At 40.7% G+C, this 19,414-nt stretch overlaps 1 protein-coding gene across 1 annotated transcript in view; it reads right to left on the reverse strand.

Moving 5' to 3' along the window:
* The window catches only part of COL28A1 (collagen type XXVIII alpha 1 chain), a 157,927-nt gene that overhangs the window by 63,660 nt on the left and 74,853 nt on the right, over nucleotides 1-19,414 (reverse strand). Inside the window, exons 21-25 of the mRNA XM_057304177.1 lie at nucleotides 19,133-19,204; nucleotides 15,552-15,620; nucleotides 14,884-14,952; nucleotides 10,947-11,015; nucleotides 10,764-10,832 (exon numbers count right to left, since the gene is read on the reverse strand). Coding sequence (XP_057160160.1) covers nucleotides 10,764-10,832; nucleotides 10,947-11,015; nucleotides 14,884-14,952; nucleotides 15,552-15,620; nucleotides 19,133-19,204 — 348 coding nt within the window. The remainder of the gene's footprint in view (nucleotides 1-10,763; nucleotides 10,833-10,946; nucleotides 11,016-14,883; nucleotides 14,953-15,551; nucleotides 15,621-19,132; nucleotides 19,205-19,414) is intronic.

Below are 19,414 nucleotides of genomic sequence, written 5' to 3' on the forward strand. Positions count from 1 at the left end.
ACTACAGCTACAAGCCACAACACGGATGAACCTCAGAAGCGCTATTCTCAATGAAAGGAGCCAGATCTATGAGCCCACATATTGTTTGATTCCATTTGTATGAAATGTCCAGAAAAGGCACTTCTATAGAGACAGAAAGTAAGTTCATGATTGCCTGGGACCAGGAACAGGAACTAGGACAGGATTAACTGTAAATGGGTGTAAGGGATTTTACTGGGGGAAGAAAATGTTCTACAACTGATTTATGGTGAGGCCGTTCAACTTGCTAAATTTCCTTTAAAAATCACTAAAATATATACTTGGAGTGGGTGAGTTCTAGGGTATATAAAATATGCCTCAATAAAATATAAAAGAAAAAAAGAAAGAAAGAAACCAAAGGTAGGCTTTGAAGCTAAATCTCCCAAGCTCTTTGCCTGAGGTCCCGTTTCATCCATGTTCTGTTAGGAGCGAAATAGCTTCTAGAATGCAACAGTGCAAAAATCATGGATTATAAGAAATGATGAAGTTGTTTATCTAGCAAAACAGCCCATCCTTACTTTACTTTCTACTTATAAATCCTAAAGAGAAAACAAGGCCTTAAAAGAAAAGGAAAAGGTTTAAACTTTGATTACTGACTTAATTCTTTTAATCTCTTATTTTCATAATTACCGATTTCCCTTGTGCCTGCAAGCCACTTTTGTGATTCTGGTTTCCTGTCTCCATCACTTCCACGTAGTACATAGCTGCTTTTGTGACCACAGGTACTATTTATCTCTCTAACACCGCTCTCTTTCTGATTCCCAACTTTGAGTGACCCCAAGTTTCTCCCAGCTTACATGATCACTCCTATATCCCGAGCTCCAAGTAGAGAACATGACGAGTCCTGGGCTACATACATTTCTGTTGTCTCTCCTTTCTTAAGCCTCTTTACTCAAGATACGCCTTTAGAGGGAGTATCTGTAAGTTCCCTGGGGGAGAGTCTCCAGCTAGCCCTGACTGATTCACACACTTGCTGCATTTTGACGCCCACCAGCAAAATAGGTAAGCATAGTTCAATAGATTTTACCCAGAACCATTCCATGTTTTATCAAAAATAATTGTCTTCCTTGTCTGGTTACCATGAACCCCACCCCAGATACAATGGCTCGCTCTTGTGCTTCTAGTCACCTCTGCCCTTCCGTGGTGAGGTTGGAAGCCAGGTCCGCAGCCCGATGTGGCGCGACGGGGAGTACATAGCCCACCTGGAAAGCCTTCTGCTAAGAGGAACAGACCCTGTATCTGAGCAAGTCTCTAAATCGGACAACCAGAGGATGTAGAAACACGTTAACACCATAAGAATAGCATCGACAAGACCGTCAGGGTCAAGGAACTCATCCACACAGAAAGCACCAGGGAAAACAAAGGATGACTGACCTTTGATTAAAAGAGATGAAGAGCATCTCAGTTGAATGCAGTGTGTGGGCGTCATTTAGATCCCAATTCAGAAAAAGTCTGTAAGACAAGCTGGCAAATTTGAACACTGGATATTGGATGATACTAAGGAATTATTAATGCTTTTTAAGTTTGCTAATGGTACTGCAGTTAGGTTTTTAAAAAGAGCTTTTATATTTGAGAGACAAATGCTAAACCTTTATATGGGAGATGTCTGGGATTTGCTTCAGAGGAATGCAGTGGGAGAGGGGGAAGAGGAAAATAGAAGAAGATGGACCACATACTGATAATTGTTCAAGTGTGATGAGTAAATGGGAGTTCATTTTACTAGCCTTTCTACTTCTATATGCACTTAATAATTTTCATAATAAAATGTTTTAATAGTATTTTTTTAAACCCACGAACACTATCCAATAAAAACCTCACCCGTAAAGGTGAGGAAAGTTGCCACGATGTTCACCATTAACAAGGAGAAGAATACAAGATTTTAAAGATAGAAAGATGGGCAAAGGATGAAAGCACACAAGTGGACTTGGTATCATTAGAACTTACATGTCTTTCATGCATTCTTGGTATGTCCCAAATGTTACACGCCTCTTAAAAATTAAGAATATGGACACAAAGTAGGAGATTTTTTTATTGAGTAATATTTCTTTTAAGAAAGAATTCAACTCTACAATTCATGATATTTTTCTTGGGATGATTTTAGTTAAAACTTCCTTCTCAATTAGTATTAATACACAGATACACACACATACATATGCATACACACACACACACACACACACACACACACACACACTGAGCCCAGATGGGAAAGCAAGCGGGAAAAACAGTTGAAATAAATTATGAGTATATTTTAGGCCAGCCTTGTCCTTGTTCATTATTGCTACTCATTCTCTCTCTTACTCAGTTTCCCTCTCATCATGTAGGAGTGTCTGAAGGCTGAGTGCAGACCTTATGGACACCTTATTGCCTTTTCTATCCTTGAACCTTGGCCAATGAACATTGATGGCATGATTCCCACATCACCTGTGGTGCTACAGTGTTTCCTTCATATAAGCTGTCCACTTTACCCATATAATTGTTGACATATAACTGGGTTTTATCTATCCAAATAATCTTTTGACCTAGGTAAATAAACTCTGATATATGCATTTATTTATCGGAAAGACTTTAAACCACATCTCAGCTTAACGTATTCTGCAGATGTTACAGTTGGTCTATAACATGGTTTTAGGGCTGTTCCTCGGTGTTTCTGTACCATACTTTTTAATACGTGGGAATATCAGGACTTAATGAGCTATGGAATCCACAGAGACACTGTCTCTCTACTGTGGTGCAGTCTTGAAGGTGTATCATGTCTTTTGTTCCACGGGCCATATGCCCACACAAGGCCACCACACTGGGTGAAGGTATACAAGAGGAACATGGTCCCGACTCACCTGAGCATTTGCTAGCGCCCGGTCTGCCACAGTGCAGCACCAGAGGGACCTACGAAGTGCGTTCACCATGACCCTTTCAGACATGTGGTTTTATCGTCAGTGGATGGCGTGACGATCGCAAGTAAAAGGAATTAAGACAGGCCCTTGCACAGCTGGACTTAGCTTCCCACGCAGGAGCTGAGAGTTTCTGGAGCCTGCAGAGGGAGCCCTTGCATTGGGAGACAGTCACCAGCCCTGACCGCCAATTCTGGAGTTGCCATTTTCGACTGTATCCATCAATTTCATAAGACCACACAGCCTGATTCCTACCCCAACCCCTCACAAAGCAAACAAACAGAACTATTTAGATTGCCCAGAGCTTCCTCTTGGCCCACAAAAGGAATTCTAGACTTAAGATACTCCCAATTTTCACAGGAAATGGCCAACTTTAGAACTAACTACCTGCGGTACTCATATATGTGAATTTAACAAATGATTCAGTGAAGGTTCTACCTAGACCATAACCTTGCACCTTTAAAATCCTACATAATCTTACGATGGTCCTGGTAATCATTCATTGATTAATATCACAAATTTCACTTTTTAAAAGAAAGGAAAAGAAACCAAACACACTATCACATTCATTCTCTTTTTCTCATTGGTAAACCTTTGCTTTGGTTAACATCAAAATTATCATAATTAATAATAAAATAATGAATACTTATTAAATTTATTATGCAGCAGGTACTTTTCATTCATTATCTGATCCTATCAGCATCAACTTACTTCATTTTATAGATAAGGAAATTGAGACTTCCAGATAAGGATACATGATTTCCCAAAAACCATGCAGCCAGGAGCAATTCAAACCCAGGTCGGACTCCAGAGCCCATCTCCCTTCTTGGTATTGGCTGCAGCGAAATGCAAAATGCTAATGTCTCCACGGACTTTCTTCCAGCTACCATTTAATGCAAAGACCGTGGGTCTGTGGCTGTGGGAGTCCTTTTCCTACATTCCGTCAGTCACGCTCTCTCAAGGAGAAGAAAGAAAACATCCTCATGACAAGATCCCTGAGAGGCCCTCACTACCTGCACAGTGCCCTGCTGTCTAAGGCTTGACTCATTTCCCCATCATTGCCACTGCTCAGTTTTGTGGTTTACCTCAATGTTTTACTTAGTCTCATTCCAGATCTTTCCCAAAACCAATTCTTATTTTCTCTGTGTATCTATACTGCAACGTACTTGATTTGGTACAGTAACGCATGCTGTGATGACTACTACGACTTAAGCATGTTAGAATTCATTAAAATGTTTTATAGACATTATTGCATTAATTTCTCAGAACAACGGTGTGAGGTAGGCATCATTATTCCAGACCACTGATGAGGAGGCTAAGTCCCAGGGAGAGTAAGTAACTTGGTGAGGTCACATAGCTGGTAAATAACAGAGGTCCGAGTAGAGCAGTGAAAATGAAACAACCTATTATGCCTTCTGAGTTTTATAAGATTTAAATACAACATTTGAGAAGACAGTGCTCCTTGAGACAAAGCAGCCTAATAAGACTGTGTCCTCCTACCCCGACCACACCTGTAGACAAGGCTCTAATCACTGCTTCGCCCTTGGTCTATGCCTGTTAGGTCCCTGTCACTCTTTGAGAGGATGGTGGAAGCAGGTTACAGTTGTTTTAAAAGGGATTTCATGCTTTTCTACTTGGGGGACAATGAAAAGCAAATTGAATTCACTGTGAAAAGAATAAATTTCTTAAGATTTTTCCAAGGAATAGTACTCAAGATTCTACTAAATGATGAAACCAGGGAATGACTGAATTTCAACTAAGTCATAAGTCAAAGTGATGATTAGCAACTGCCTCATGTTTCTTCCTTTCTGGCTTTTAAATAAAATTAAGATCTAACTACGAAGTCTCCAGCTACCACGAGCATAAGCGCGGCTCTGGAATGGGTTCTGTAATGCACTGGTCTAGGAACTCTGCCGCCCCTCCCCGTGGCTGCCAGGATGCCGATGGAAACTCAGCTTACTGTCGGCTTCTCAGTAGACAACCTGATACTGACAATGCGTTATTGGTTGTGACTGCCCATTGTCATAGCACTCAGTCCCTGCTCACCGGCACCCTTTAATGTGAAAAGGGAGACAGGAACAGTTACCAGCACAATTATCAGGGAGATGTGAAAATAATGAAGAAGGTGTTGGAAAACAAGCACTCAGATCATGATAACATTTCCCTTAGCATATTTTCCCAGCTTTGAATTTAAAAATATTTAAAATAATTTCCATTCTTCCAATTAATTTCTCTCCTAAAACTTTAATATTCACCGCCAAGCAGCAGTGTCTCAGAGTCCACGATAATTTAAAAAATTGCTTTAGGACTGGGGGGGAGGATTTGTTGATTGTTTCTTTCTTTCTTTTTTTTTTTTTTTTGATAGAGAATTAAGCTGATTTTATTTTTTTTTATAATTTTTATTTTGTTATATTAGTCACCATACAGTACATCCCCAGTGTTGATTGTTTCTTTTTTCAAAATCAACTCATCAAAGATGAACAAAAGATTCCCTTGTGCCAAGGTGCTGAGAATCTCATTGGAGAGGGAGAGAGTCTTTCTTGTTTAGCTGCATTAGGAATCTTGAAAATAGAAATACTGATGTCCCTAATGACAGAAGAGAAGGCTCTTTTGTAATGATATTCAATATAATTTCCCACAGGGGGAGAGCCCCTCTAGTCTGAATGACTAAAAAAGAAAATGTGTTGATGGTGATTTGGGTGGCCAGTGCTAAGAGGATTTAGTGTGTGTCTCCAGGGCTGAAGGGAGCGGAGGTATGTATGTACTGCTAGGGAGAGAGATGCAGAGCTAGGAAAACAGAAAGGTGGGATGAAAGCAGCCTGGAAGGTCACAAGACAGACCGGAAAATAGCTCTGATTTTAAAAAACATGCATGGAACTGAATTGGGGGATAACCTTGAAAAGTCACCTAGTCAAGTTTTCCTGGTCTTGAATGTGACCTTTTCTGAAATCTAAAGGTCAAGTTGCCTGGCATTTCAACTTGATAGGGCTCTGGCTCTAATTAGTCCTGGTTTTAAGCTGATTGTCCTGCCTGTCACATTATGGGAGGTGGGTTTCTTCCACTCCAGCTTGGAGTCACAGACCCTTAACGTCACTGTCATGAAGTCTGTATCCGAGGCCAGCCCTCCTTGTCAGAGACTGTTCAAACTGGAATTTCTTGTCCAGTCCATGTCCACCAACGGAATGCACAAATTCCTAACGCAGCTCTGTGTGAATCGCTCCTCTGTTCCGCCATGGCCTGTTGGTGGTGTGCACATATGTGAGCCATTGCAGAGAACAGAGGGGCAATTCAAATGCTGGGAACATTTTTAGAATAATGATACTCGGTGGAATTTCACAGAGCTTTGCATTTTAAGTTATGACTATGGGCCACTTTTGTCAAATAAAGCATGTATTTACAATATTCAAACATTTAAAGCTTTTCAAAAGTGTTTAACTCTTTTGGGGTTGGATTTGTGCTTCTCGTTAATGTTTACATAATTTAAGTTTGGACAATGGGAAAACTAGGCTGGAAAGACAAACAATCCCTCTGTACACTAACTGATGCCGAGGTATCTGGAAGATAGCTTTGAAGATGAAGCATCTGCAGATCAGGGCGAGCGAGTCTCTCTGCTCTGATTTATTCATTCATTTCATTTGCATTTATTCATCCATATTCACAGTCTCCCTCTTATACACAAATACAATATAGTATCAACACTGTTTCTATCGTAAAGGGGCAAGGTGTTCAGGCTTTCTGCTTCCTGATTTCCTGACCTATAGAGCAAGGGAGGAGTTTAAAATGCGATGATATTCTGGAAATATTTTGGTAGTATATAATGTCTATTGACATAGTATACAATAATAATAGCAACAACCCAACATATCCTTTCTGCCCAGAGATTGTATTCCAACCACTTGATGGTGAAGAGGTCCCTTGAGGGCCCTAACAGGCAAGTTAGAGTCCCTCTGTGCAAGGACTGGCCCCATTTCATCTGCTCCAAAGCTTTAGGGAAGGAATGGCTTCTTCTCTTTTGAACTAGCACACCCAAGGGGGCTAAAAGAACTGAGAGAGGTGCATGGCAGGATGCACCTGCCCTTCTGAAGCTCAGGAGAGCTACTCCTTACACGTCTCTTCTAGGAGGCCAAGGATAAACTCTTATCCTCAGCGATGTCCATGGAGCAGGCCCTGGGTCACATGCACCTCATTAGCCTTTGCAGGGGAAAATACCGGAGCAAAGAGTCAAGTGGGCCTCTCAAAGGCAGATGAGGGTCACATAATAATTGTTCCCAAATCACAAAGGATCCTTTTCGTCCGTAGGAGTTCAGTGAAAAAATACAGGCAGCACTAAATAAGATCCTTGAACTTGCCTTCCCCATCAACAAGCAAGTCTGGGTCCGGGGAACAGGGTGCTAGAGGAGTGCTTCCCACTCAGCAAGAAACCAAATTGTCAGTTTCTCTTCCAGGCACATTTCAAAAGCAGATTTAAAACTATATCTCCTATCTACTTGGAAGTGTAGCTTTTTTAAGAGTTTTAGAAATCTTTCAGAAGCCCTTGTCAAAATTTGGATGCAATTCAAGGTAACTGTATATAGAAGTACTATAACCACTGATGTCATATGGAATTCTTCCACTTGGAAAAAAGCCAGAGAGCACTGCAAGGGTGCAAGATGTCAGGGACCGCTTCTGATAGGTTTTGAAACATAGAAGCTTTGATTCTAATGTCTGTGTCATATGCTAAACACATGTGCCCTTAACTAAATAGCACAAAGACCAACCATAAATTGTCAACCTTAATGGTTTCCTCATTTCAAAACACATTTGTTTTGTAACTTAATGCACTAAGGCCAATATTTTAAGGTGACTACACAGAGTTTAAATGAAAAACATATCAGATATATATGTCTATACAATTACACACACACACACACACACAATTTCTCTGTTACTTTAAGTCAGACTGAAAGGAGATGAATTTTGCACACACTTGAGACCAGTGCTTTTGCTACCATTGACACCTTTAGGTATTTTGAGGGTTTCACCTCCACTTTACCAAACCAGAAAGAGTAAATTAGGTGGCATTAAACTTTTCTAAATATCTCTCTTTCTTTACTTACACACGTGTGTGCATGTACGTGTGTGTGTGTGTGTGTGTGTGTGTGTGTTTCCAAAAGTTTTCTTCAGAGAAGAAGGCCACATAGAGACTTTAAGGCTTATACCAAAGAGGAGAGATGATATTGAAAGTTATTTAAAAGCTGATGTTTGGTTTTAGAATTTCCTTTATTTTCAAGTTTATGATCCAAGGTCTTTAATTCTAAGAGTAGCTCACACGATTTCCAAGATAACACATTTTCCCAGCATCTACAGGAAGAGGTCAAAGAGAAAAAGAAAAGGCAGCCAAGAGTGTGGTGGGGGAACAGAGAGACAGAGGTGGGTCCTGGGCAATATTCCCTCCTCCCCTCAGCCAGGACTGAGCTGTCAGCTGCTCCCTCCAGTCAGCCTCCCGTGTGGGCTACCAGAGATAATGAGTCTCCCTTAAGACATATCTCTGGCAACGTGTTGGTTGTTTCAAAAAGTAAAATAGGCAGCATAACATTTTGAAGGAACACGTTTTTTCTTGATTTTTTCCCCCTAAAATCCATATGATAGCAAATGTGGGAGACTTTCGGAGAACACTGGTATATGGAATCATTTAGTAAATGTTTTAGTTTGTATGTTAAATAGCCTGACATAGTAGAATAGTCACAGGAAACAAATTTTAAAATGTTCTCTATCTGTGTGTAAGTGTCTGCCTTTATTATCATTGCTAAATATAGAGCGATAGCGTAATAGTACAATTTGATATAAGACAACATATACTTATCTAAAATATAATAACCTACTCAGCGGAAATGTAAGTGATCATGCTTCCGTTAGAATACAGATACATTCCAATACACATTGAATACGTTTTATTTCATGCCATATATAAGTTTCTACTTTCCTAACTGAAGGAATATTTATGTAATAACAAAAGTTTTACCCGTGCCCCACTCAGGGCAGAAAACAACAAGGTTTACATATTGAAATGTCTTCCTATTTTTAAATTTTAGCATTTGACGGATGACTATGTTTTAAAGAAAAAAAAAGCATACTTCCATCCCCAATTCACTACGGTTTCTTGACACCGTCAAGGTGTGTCAGAGGATCGGATTCAGTTCTGAGTCAGAGCAAGCCGGAACCTTGATACAAGTATCTCCGGCGTGCTGCTCGGTACGGTTTACACAGGGCTTTCACACACAGCCTCTCCCTGGGCCTCGTGATCATGCTAACAGAGACGGGGAGGAGGCAAGCTGTCCTCTACAGACAGGATTTAGGGCCATGGGTCTCCCATGTTTCTTTGTCCAGAGGAGAAGGCAAAAGGGGCCTACCCGCTGTACAGAAGCATCGGCAAGGTGGTGTCTCTCCCATGTGCTGGGGCAGAGACCAAAAAATCAAAATAAGAAGGTGACATTGAGCAATTAGAACATCTCTCTTGAATGACCCAAAAGCCTTTGAAAAACTAAGTGGATATGTTTCCAAGGACATATTTTCTCTGTAGTGTAATATTGAGCATTCTTCACTTTCCACTTATTCAACATGTTACACAGCTGCTACCAGGCGGCACGCCTACTTCTGGGGCCAGGAGTTTCGCTGGGTCCAGGCAAAGAGCCTGCCTTCAGGAAAACGTACACTCTGGTGGAATACGCAGAACAGGAAATGAGCAAGATGGTTTGAAAAAGTGATTTTGCTGTGGAGGACATACACAGGGGGATGTGAGAGTGGTGAGTGAGGGGAGAGATGGCTGGTCTTTGTCCAGGCAGTCAGGCTCAGGTTAGGCAAGATCTGAGCTGCAGCCTTAAGAACGAGCCATCTTGACAGAGCCAAGACCCAGGAGCAGGAATGAGCTGAAATAGGGCAGGCCAGTGTAGCCGGCAGAAGGCCCCAAAGGAGAAGGGGGCAGGAGCTACAATCAGGTCGTGAAGGGACTCACAGGCCATAGGGAACGGTAGGATCTTGTTCTAAGTGTGGAGAGAAGCCACCAGAGTGTTTTTTGAAAAGGAAAAGGATAGGATCTGATTCATGGTTTTAAAATACCACTCTGCCTGGTGGGTAACAGAGGGCTGAGGTAGAAGAGAGAAGGCCCATAAAGGGGTTATTTTAAACGACTGGACAAGCGATGACGTTGGTCTGCCCTGGTGAAGCAGAAGGAGAAAAGCAGCTAGCATCAAAATGTATTTTGAAGAGAGAACTGACAACATTTACCAAAAGACTAGACATGGAGGGAAAGGGAAAGGAAGGAGCAAGAATGATTCAGATCTCCTGGCTTGAGCACGAGGTGGGTGGTACCATTTACGGGCTTATGAGGTGAAAATTAAAATTAAATTAAATTTGGGGCCTTAGGTTAGAGATGTCTGCGAGGAATCCAAGAGAAGTTATATGGTAAGAAACTAGATGTGCAACCAGAGTTTAGGGAGAAAAACAGAAATTTGAAAGGCATCAGCACGTGAGTGGGGGTTAAAGCCATGGGGTCGGTTGAGATCTCCTAGGGGAAGAGATGTCTAGAGGAGCTGAGGAGGGCTCTGGACCAAACTCTGACTTTGGTACAGAAAACAAAGCAGCAAAGGAACGTAAGGGTTGCTACCAGAGAAGCAGGAGAAAATCCGCAAAGTTAATCTACATGTTCAAATTAGTGCAAGTTCCCCCAGAGAGTCCATAGGTGAACATAAATAACTATCAATTCTTTAGACATCACCACTCCTCTATTATTCTGATAAAAATTTCACTTTTACCAAACTCATTTACCTATAAGACATCTTTTTAGAAGCTACTATGTTACCTGCTTTAAAATCTTACCTTTGCGCCAGTGTCCCCCACTCCACGTAAGCCCATTGGTCCAGGGGGTCCTGGTAGTCCCCGAGGTCCCTGAGATGATATAATAAGGAAGAGAGTGAGTGTCCCTGTCATGTGCAGTGCTTATCAAGAAAGAAAGAGAAGGAGGGAGGGAATGAAGGAAAGCACAGCGATGTCCACACTTACAGCCACACCAGGATAGCCATCCCCTTTGAGTCCTGGAGCACCCACTGGTCCCCGAGGTCCTTGGGCCCCCTGTGTAAATTCAACACTGGGTGACATCATAAGACTAAATGATGAAACACCTGGCAAAACTTAAGCACAATTCCAGCTCTCTATGGCAAATGTGCATTTGGTAAGTGCAGGGGAATGATTTGAAAAATTTTAGAAGGGAATTCTACCACATATGGCAACTTGTTATAAGTCTCTCTTCATAAGTCTTACCCATTTGCATTTGGTAGGAAGCGTGGAATGAATAGAGGGAATATATGTGAACCACTACAAAGTCCTCTATGGGAAACACATTCATAGGAATTAAAAATGACTGATTACTGATATTTTAATTTTTAAAGTTACACTTTTCTTTGTATCATAAATTGTAGAGAAGTATAAAAATGAGAAATTTTAATATGCATGGTGTGAGAAGAAGAGAAGGAAAGACTACATAGCAAAATCTCGAGTGTAAAATTTTGAGTGTCAGGTAAGATAACTATATGCTACCTATTGTTATGTTACATCTGTTGTCCTCTCCAATGGGCCTGAATTACACAGGGAATAAATAAGCCCAAATGAAATTAAAAACAGATTATTTTTTTAAAAACAAGTTATAAATAGATAGGACACAGAGTTTGTGATTCATATCTTGAGACCTAGGAAGAAGTCCTAAATATTTCTTTACATAATAACCTTTGGCATCAAAAACTTCAGTAGCTATAATTGGCCTCCTATATAGAGGATAGGGAAGCACGCTTACTGCCTTTTGAATAACAGAATTTTCTGAGATGTGTTACTCTCCTTCAGATGGCAATTAAGGCTTTTTTTTTTTTTTTTTTTTTTTTTAGAGAGAGCTCGAATGGCAGGGGAGAAGAGAGGGAGGAAGACAGGGAGGGAGAGAGAATCTCAAGCAGACTCCCTGCTGAGCACAGAGCCCAACTGGGACCCCACCTCACAACCCTGAGATCATGCATGACCTGAGCTGAAACCAAGACTCAGTCGCTTAACTGACTGAGCCACCCAGGCGCCCTGCAAATCAAAGAAATTTCTGGCTAAGGTAAAATGGAGAGAGAGGAAAAAAAAAAGTGAGGAAGCCTCTCTTAGAAGATTTAGAAAATATAAATCTATTACACTATATTTAAAACATGTGATTCTTTCTGTATTACATTCCATTCTGTTACTCTGATAACTCTTATAACGGCCTTTGTCAACACATATCAATTATCTTGATTAAAAGCTGTTCATATTTCTAAACATTTATGACTGGGGAGAAACTGATAATTGGCAGACCTTTGTGTTGGAAAAAGTAGCAAGGCTCTCCATGCTTTGCTTATATGCAAGGATCTCACATTCTGAGATCAAACCGCCCTTATTCCAAGCCAAATGCTGCCCCAAATCCAACACCCAAAAGCTCTTCGTAACTCTGCTTTCATGAGTGAATGCCTGACTTGGGGGAGGAAAACTGCATACTCTTTAAGCAATAAGAAGTTAAGTTTATTTTAAAAATGAGGAATACAGTAGCTGTTTTTTTCCTATTAAATGAGACTGCTTTTATGTGATGAACCTTCTTAAGAATGATCTTTACAAAACACATGGCCACTTATAAAAATGTATAGTGTACTATTTATCATCAACAAAGACACAAGATGACCTCTCCCAGGTATGTGACAGAGAGCAGAAACAAGTTCTTCGGGGGGATGAATTTTGGCATATCCTCAGCTATGGCCAACTAACTGCCATCTTCAAGATTAAAGCTCTAAACATTCCATATGGACATGTCCCAAAACAAGATAGCCGTTTCTTTCCATGCTTAACATGAGGAACAGGCCAGCAACCAAAGCAGTAACTGCTCCCTGGTTAAGTTGAAGGGAAAACTGGAATCAAAATTCACTTTCAGTTTTTATTTCTAAGTTTCAAGATTATAACAGATTATCGGCAGCTGTTACTGTTTATATCCTCTGGCACCCACATTGGGAGGAAAAAATGTTAAAACATTTATAGTTTACAACTAACCATTTTTTTTTCCTAGAGATCTTTGTCCTGCGTCCTGTAAAAATTTCTGTTAGCTTGTTACATCTCGTGTTCATAGGAAATATCGGGGGCACGGAGGGGGCACTGTTCCGTCTCAGTATTTACGCTGGACTCCTCACAATATTTTTATAGGTAGAACTTTGGTCACTTGGCCTTGATGCACTGGATTCAAGAAAATGTCCTGCAGAGTGATTCCCTTTGAAGTGTCTCTCTCACTCAACAGAAATTAAGGCAGAAAGCTTAATCTGGTGTTTTGTAATGGACTTTAGGGGAGGACCTGGGAGCTCCCTGAAGTCATATGCAAAACTGAATTATGTGCCCAAACTTCCATCAGACATTTAACCTTTCAAAAGCTTAAAAAATAGTGCACTAGGGAAGAATGACAGAGTATCATTAAAGGCCAAGGGATTAGAAAAATTATGGAATAAAGAGGTAAAGAATATCAATTAACTATATCACCAGCAATGCCAATAATGATCAGTAAAAAATGGGGGGGTGCTTATAAATCTAGGCTGCACATTTAACTGGACTTTATTTTTGTAAAGAAAAGTATAAGTAGAGAGAAGTAGCATTAAATCATGGAACCAGGAATATGCAGATTCAGGAAGTTATCAAACTATATGAAAATTGCCATCCAAACATTCTTGATCAAGGCCATATCTATAGTTTTAGCCTTAGGAAATTTGGAATTTTCTCCTTGGCTTGGGTTGCTACATGCCTCAGGGTCTGGGGAGTGGGATAAACACCTTGTTCTAGTTTGCCCTGGACTTGCTCTGTTTTAGCTTGAAAATTCCACAATCTTCTGTGTTCCCAGTAAACCAGAGGATTGTCACTCTAGCAAGGACAACAGTTAAAGTGATTAGGAACAGTGGAAGTCAGGATCCCCCCCTTGACCATTAAAAGGAGCACTCCAACTTAATAACAGTATATGGGTTTTACATTATATTTCAAAGACGGTTCTAAGTTTTCTTTTTTGAGGTTTTGAAAATCACTGATGTACTCGATCTCATTTATCCAGAAGAGGCAATTTGATAGAACTAAAGCCAGTTTCAAAACCACATTAAAATCATGCTACTAGGGGCGCCTGGGTGGCACAGCGGTTAAGCGTCTGCCTTCGGCTCAGGGCGTGATCCCGGCGTTGTGGGATCGAGCCCCACATCAGGCTCCTCCACTATGAGCCTGCTTCTTCCTCTCCCACTCCCCCTGCTTGTGTTCCCTCTCTCACTGGCTGTCTCTATCTCTGTCAAATAAATAAAATCTTAAAAAAAAATCATGCTACTAATTCAATACAGTGCTGATTATGGAGCCCCAAAATCTGTTCTCCTAAACACGGTTGGGATGTGTTTATGACATTTGCAATGTTAAATTTTGCTGTGATACTGGTTTTTGTGTGAGCAGAGAAATGGTGCTTTGTTGCCATGGAAAATAGATATGATTACTTAAAACTGTCATCTCCTATAATTATTTGTATTTTCATTTAAAATAACTCTGAAAGATGGAAAACAAAGCAGAGAAATTTAATTCAGTAAAGCTTCCAAACAGGAACTTCTTGGACAATGTTTTGTGAGAGATACCTAGACCATTAATATGTAAATGAAAGAAGCTACAGGTCATATAATCTCTTATATCACAGACATTACAAAAAGAGCATTTTCAAAGAACTGTTGAGTCATCTAAAATCTAACCATAGGAGCTATCATTCCTCCACAGTTATGAAAAATGATCTGATGGTTTGATTTTTAAAACAACGAGAGTGTACTTTTACATTCCAGCTCATCAATGTAGGGTGAGTAGAACAGTCTCCACTGTCAGTTTACTGTGCTTTGATTCCCCTTTCCCTTCTCTCTTATAGAGGGGAAAAAGAACGAATAAAGCCTACCTTTGGTCCTCGAACAGCAATTCCAGGTTCTCCTTTAAATCCAGGGATCCCCGGTCCTCCTCTATCTCCCTGCACATTTCAAATAATGTTCAGTTTCAGGTCTTAAATGGCAGGAGAAACCATAATTGCACGAAACACAAATGAGATTGATAAAGGGTTTAATCTATCAATCTCAGATCTTGATGTAGTAGCTTCTTCTGTATTTGAGGGGGATTTCAAATCCCAAGCAAATAAAACCTGTCAGTAAGGACTATTTATAGAAAGGCCCCTGAAATGGGTGGCTATCTAGACTCAAATATTTAGACTATAAGAATGCCTGGGAATGCTCTTAAATCTGAGCGGTCTTCTTTTCTGGCAGACTTTCTGATTATTAATCTTACTGTATTCTGAGTAAACACAATAAATTTTTAAAATAGGATTTGGTGGAGGTAGTTCATGGTGAAATGACAAGTTCAGGATGAGGAGCAAGAAACCTAGTTTCTAATCTTAAATTTCCTGCTAGCCCTTAGTTTGCTTAATTGTGAAACATCAGGGTTGAACCAGATATTATCTTAAGGTTCTTCCAAAACTAAAATTTTTGTTCACTGGTGTCATGAATTTTTCCCCACACCCACTGCCAAAGATCCAAGTTATAAATCATTCATTCATTCACTCCCAAGAATGCATACCTTCGGCCCAGGTGGTCCAGGAATTGATGCTCCAGGCATCCCAAAAGGGCCCATAATTCCTGGTTCACCCTAAAAAAAGCAAAGAAACCATATATAGTAATTATATTAGGAAAAATACAGAAATGTCTTCCCAGCATTTTAAAATATTATGACCTGTTTCACAGACCAATGTGAAAATATTTGAACATTTTTGCCAAATTTCTACTAAAGTTTTTGGTGATTGAGATTTCAAGGCCTTTAAAAAATGCATTCAATTAGTTTCTGAATATTAGGAAATTTTTATCTCTTGTGTGTTCTTCTACTAGCTAATAAAAATTATGCAATTCAGGGTGCTTCCCTTTTGTACTGCATGCCAGCAAGCTCAGAGGGAAATGTTTGTTCAATTACAATAATTTTCTTCAGCACAAGTTCTTGGGTATACTTGGTAGGTAAATAATGTTCCTTGTAGTTCCTTCTTTTTCCTTTGTTATTTTATTTTATGGCCCATGGTATATGTCTTCTATTATATCCTAGCTCACATCCCTTTTTAGAGGTAGGGAGTTGATGGTAAAAACAATGGAATTTCAAATAGAAAATTTGAAACATGTCTTTTTTTTTTTTTTTTGGTGTCTCAATATTGAGTCTCAATAAAGACTCAAGCAATATCTCTGTCCCATCAGGTTCTAGACCAGTGATCCTTAAATCATCAGAGGAATTTGATAGAATACAGAGTCAGGTCTCAACCCCAGAGATTTTAATTCAATAGATCTAGGGGCTGGGCCCAGGAATACAAGTTTTATGAGGCCCCTCTGCGAGTTCTGATACAGGTACAATTACTTCACTTAAAGACACTATGCAGAGCAATTGTCAATAAAAGAGGGTGCACACACCCCACCAGGTGTTCAAAATGACCCATTTGAGATACTAGAAGAAAATACTAGGGCTTCAGGGGCGCCTGGGTGGCACAGCGGTTAAGCGTCTGCCTTCGGCTCAGGGCGTGATCCCGGTGATCTGGGATCGAGCCCCACATCAGGCTCCTCTGCTGGGAGCCTGCTTCTTCCTCTCCCACTCCCCCTGCTTGTGTTCCCTCTCTCACTGGCTGTCTCTATCTCTGTCGCATAAATAAATAAAATCTTTAAAAAAAAAAAAATACTAGGGCTTCATTGTAAATTTTTATCTCTTTTAAATTTTCAATTATTTATGTAAATTTCATAGCATATTAATATAGTTTATGAGTGAAAGCTAGAATTAAAGAATAAACCTATATTAAAGTGTGGTCAAATTTGTTGTGACTAGTAGGGATTTGTTATGAGTCAGTTTGGAAACTCCTGATGTAGGACAGGTGAGGCAGACTGCCACCGTCAGGCCAAAGATGGCCCGCTGCCGGGTTTCGTACAGCCGTGGCTAAAAATGGTTTTCATATTTTGTTTTGTTTTTTAAGTAGGCTCCACACCAGTGTGAAGCTTGAACTCATGACCTTGAGATCAAGAGTCACATGGTCTATACCAACCAAGCCAGCCAGGAGCCCCAATTTTCACATTTTTAAATGATTATTATTTAAGTGACTACAATATCCTTAGTTTTGCCCCTTGGCCACAAGGCCTGAAATATTTACTACCTGTACCTTTCCAAGAAATTCCCCCCCCCCCCGCCCCCGCCTTAGAGACTGAACTATCCTCAGTGGTGGGAACTGCCCCCGTGTCCCCCTGTTTCCTCCGAGAGCGACTCCATCCATCAGATTCACCACGAATGACTCTTGCCCTGGACCACAGTCGCCTTCACAGCTGAGGCCTCCCTCTGTGCTGATTGCCCAGTACGCCCCACAAGCTGAGCACACCAGCCCGCTGGGGCCCAGCGCATGCCTCACAGGTGCGTGCCAAGTCTTTAATTCCAAACCTATAAGGCAATGGCCCATGACACAGCCAGGATTCTGGTAACAGATAACCACCCGATTCAACCCCATGGCAAAGGAATAAAACAGCAACCTGTTAAAATTCTCACTTAAACCAAGGGAAACAAAATTATGCTTCTAGATTTCATCTATTCTACTCTTCTTTTTTTTTTTTTAGAAAAAAAAGTCAATTACTTTTAAAATATCAAATTATATATATAGATAGTATATATATCTATTTAAAGACCCTGTATTAAATTGTGATTATGGGGGCACCTGGGTGGCTCAGTCGTTAAGCGTCTGCCTTCGGCTCAGGGCGTGATCCCAGTGTTCTGGAATCGAGCCCCACGTCAGGCTCCTCCACTAAGAGCCTGCTTCTTCCTCTCCCACTCCCCCTGCTTGTGTTCCCTCTCTTGCTGGCTGTCTCTCTCTCTGTCAAATAAATAAATAAAATCTTTAAAAAAAAATAAATTGTGATTATGCTTTAAAATATGGCAGCTCCTCACCAAAAAAGCTTTATTTCAAAATACAGAAAACTACTCTTTGAAGAAGAGAGCACAATATAAGGAATAACCATTGTCATCAATACTAATACAACACTCTCCCTCTATAGTGCATTTCTCATCCTGTGCTCCTTGAATTACCCGCGGCATGGGGCACTTACTTAAGAAATGCAGATTTCTAGGACCCCGCCCACTTACTAAAATCCCGCTGTCTAGGCACTGCGCCAAGAAATACAGATTTGTAACAAGCTCCTGGGTGGTACTGATGGACACTGAAGCTTAATGACCTGTCCACAGAGGATGATTTGTTTTCTACCTGCTCTTATCTTGCTGGTACCGTTCGTGTGTGTGTGTGTGTGTGTGTGTGTGTGTGTGTGTGTGTGTTTCTTTAACAGTCTGGTCCTTCAACGTACCTCTTGTCTCCTTACAGTTTACATCTTCCTAGAAGCCTGAGCTCTTTTAGGTTTGCAGTTTCTGTTTCCTGACACATCCAAATGACCTCAGTATTCTCTCCTGCTACGTCAGGACACACACCTGATTGCCTGTCTAGCAATTTACTTTACTTCATCCTCAGCATCTGGTCCTGGTCAGTTCATCAGGTTATATATCCCCTACTTTCCATTGCACAGTATTGATTTTTCCTCTCTGAATAGCCCCATGTACTGAGCACTTACTATGTCCCAGGAACAGTGCTCAGTGCTTGATTAACTCTTTCTGTCTTCACGGCAATCCTGGGAAATAGATACTATTATTGCTTTCTGTGATTGAAGTGACTGGCCCCAAAGGTTCCTGGGGGAGCAGGATGAGAACCCTACTCTCCTGCTTTCTGAAGCCCTGCTCCTCCTCGTGTCCGTGCTGCTTCTCCATCTGGAACGGTGTTGTTGTTTAGCAAAACAAGATGGAAGAGAATTGGTATGTTCTACAGTCCTAACTTTATCCTAGCTTCTGAATATTTGGTGGTCACTTGAGAGAATTGCCATACAGATGGTCTCCAAGAGTCATAAATGTTCCAGTGAAGATCACCTATTTTATGGACTCTCTAGTCCATCCTGTTTGGCCTAGAATAGTGTGTTTTCTAAAGCTTTTTCCACTTGGATTTGTTGAGAAGGAACCAGGGAATCCAGTTTACAGTAGAAATCTAATATTCTATTAAAACCAGACACAATGACAATCTCCCCAAAGCATAAAGGAGAGTATAAGAAACATACCTTTGGCCCTTCAGGCCCTGGAAATCCCCTCTCTCCTTGATTTCCTTTGCTCCCTTTCTTTCCTTCATCACCCTGACAAAATAATCATAAAAACACAGTTGTATGAACAGACCCTCCTTCCTCTTAAAACAACCCTATCAGGACCATGTTCTCAACTAACACTGATTTTCAAGCAATGTGTCCCAAGGCCAGCTCTGTTGTACGGGATTTGCTGATGTTCTTGAGAAAACTGGATGACTTCAGAATTGTTCAGTCTTTACCATTTATTCAATATGATTTAAT

Source organism: Ursus arctos, unplaced genomic scaffold (genome assembly GCF_023065955.2).
Source record: "Ursus arctos isolate Adak ecotype North America unplaced genomic scaffold, UrsArc2.0 scaffold_3, whole genome shotgun sequence".
Classification (NCBI taxonomy): Eukaryota; Metazoa; Chordata; class Mammalia; order Carnivora; family Ursidae; genus Ursus; species Ursus arctos.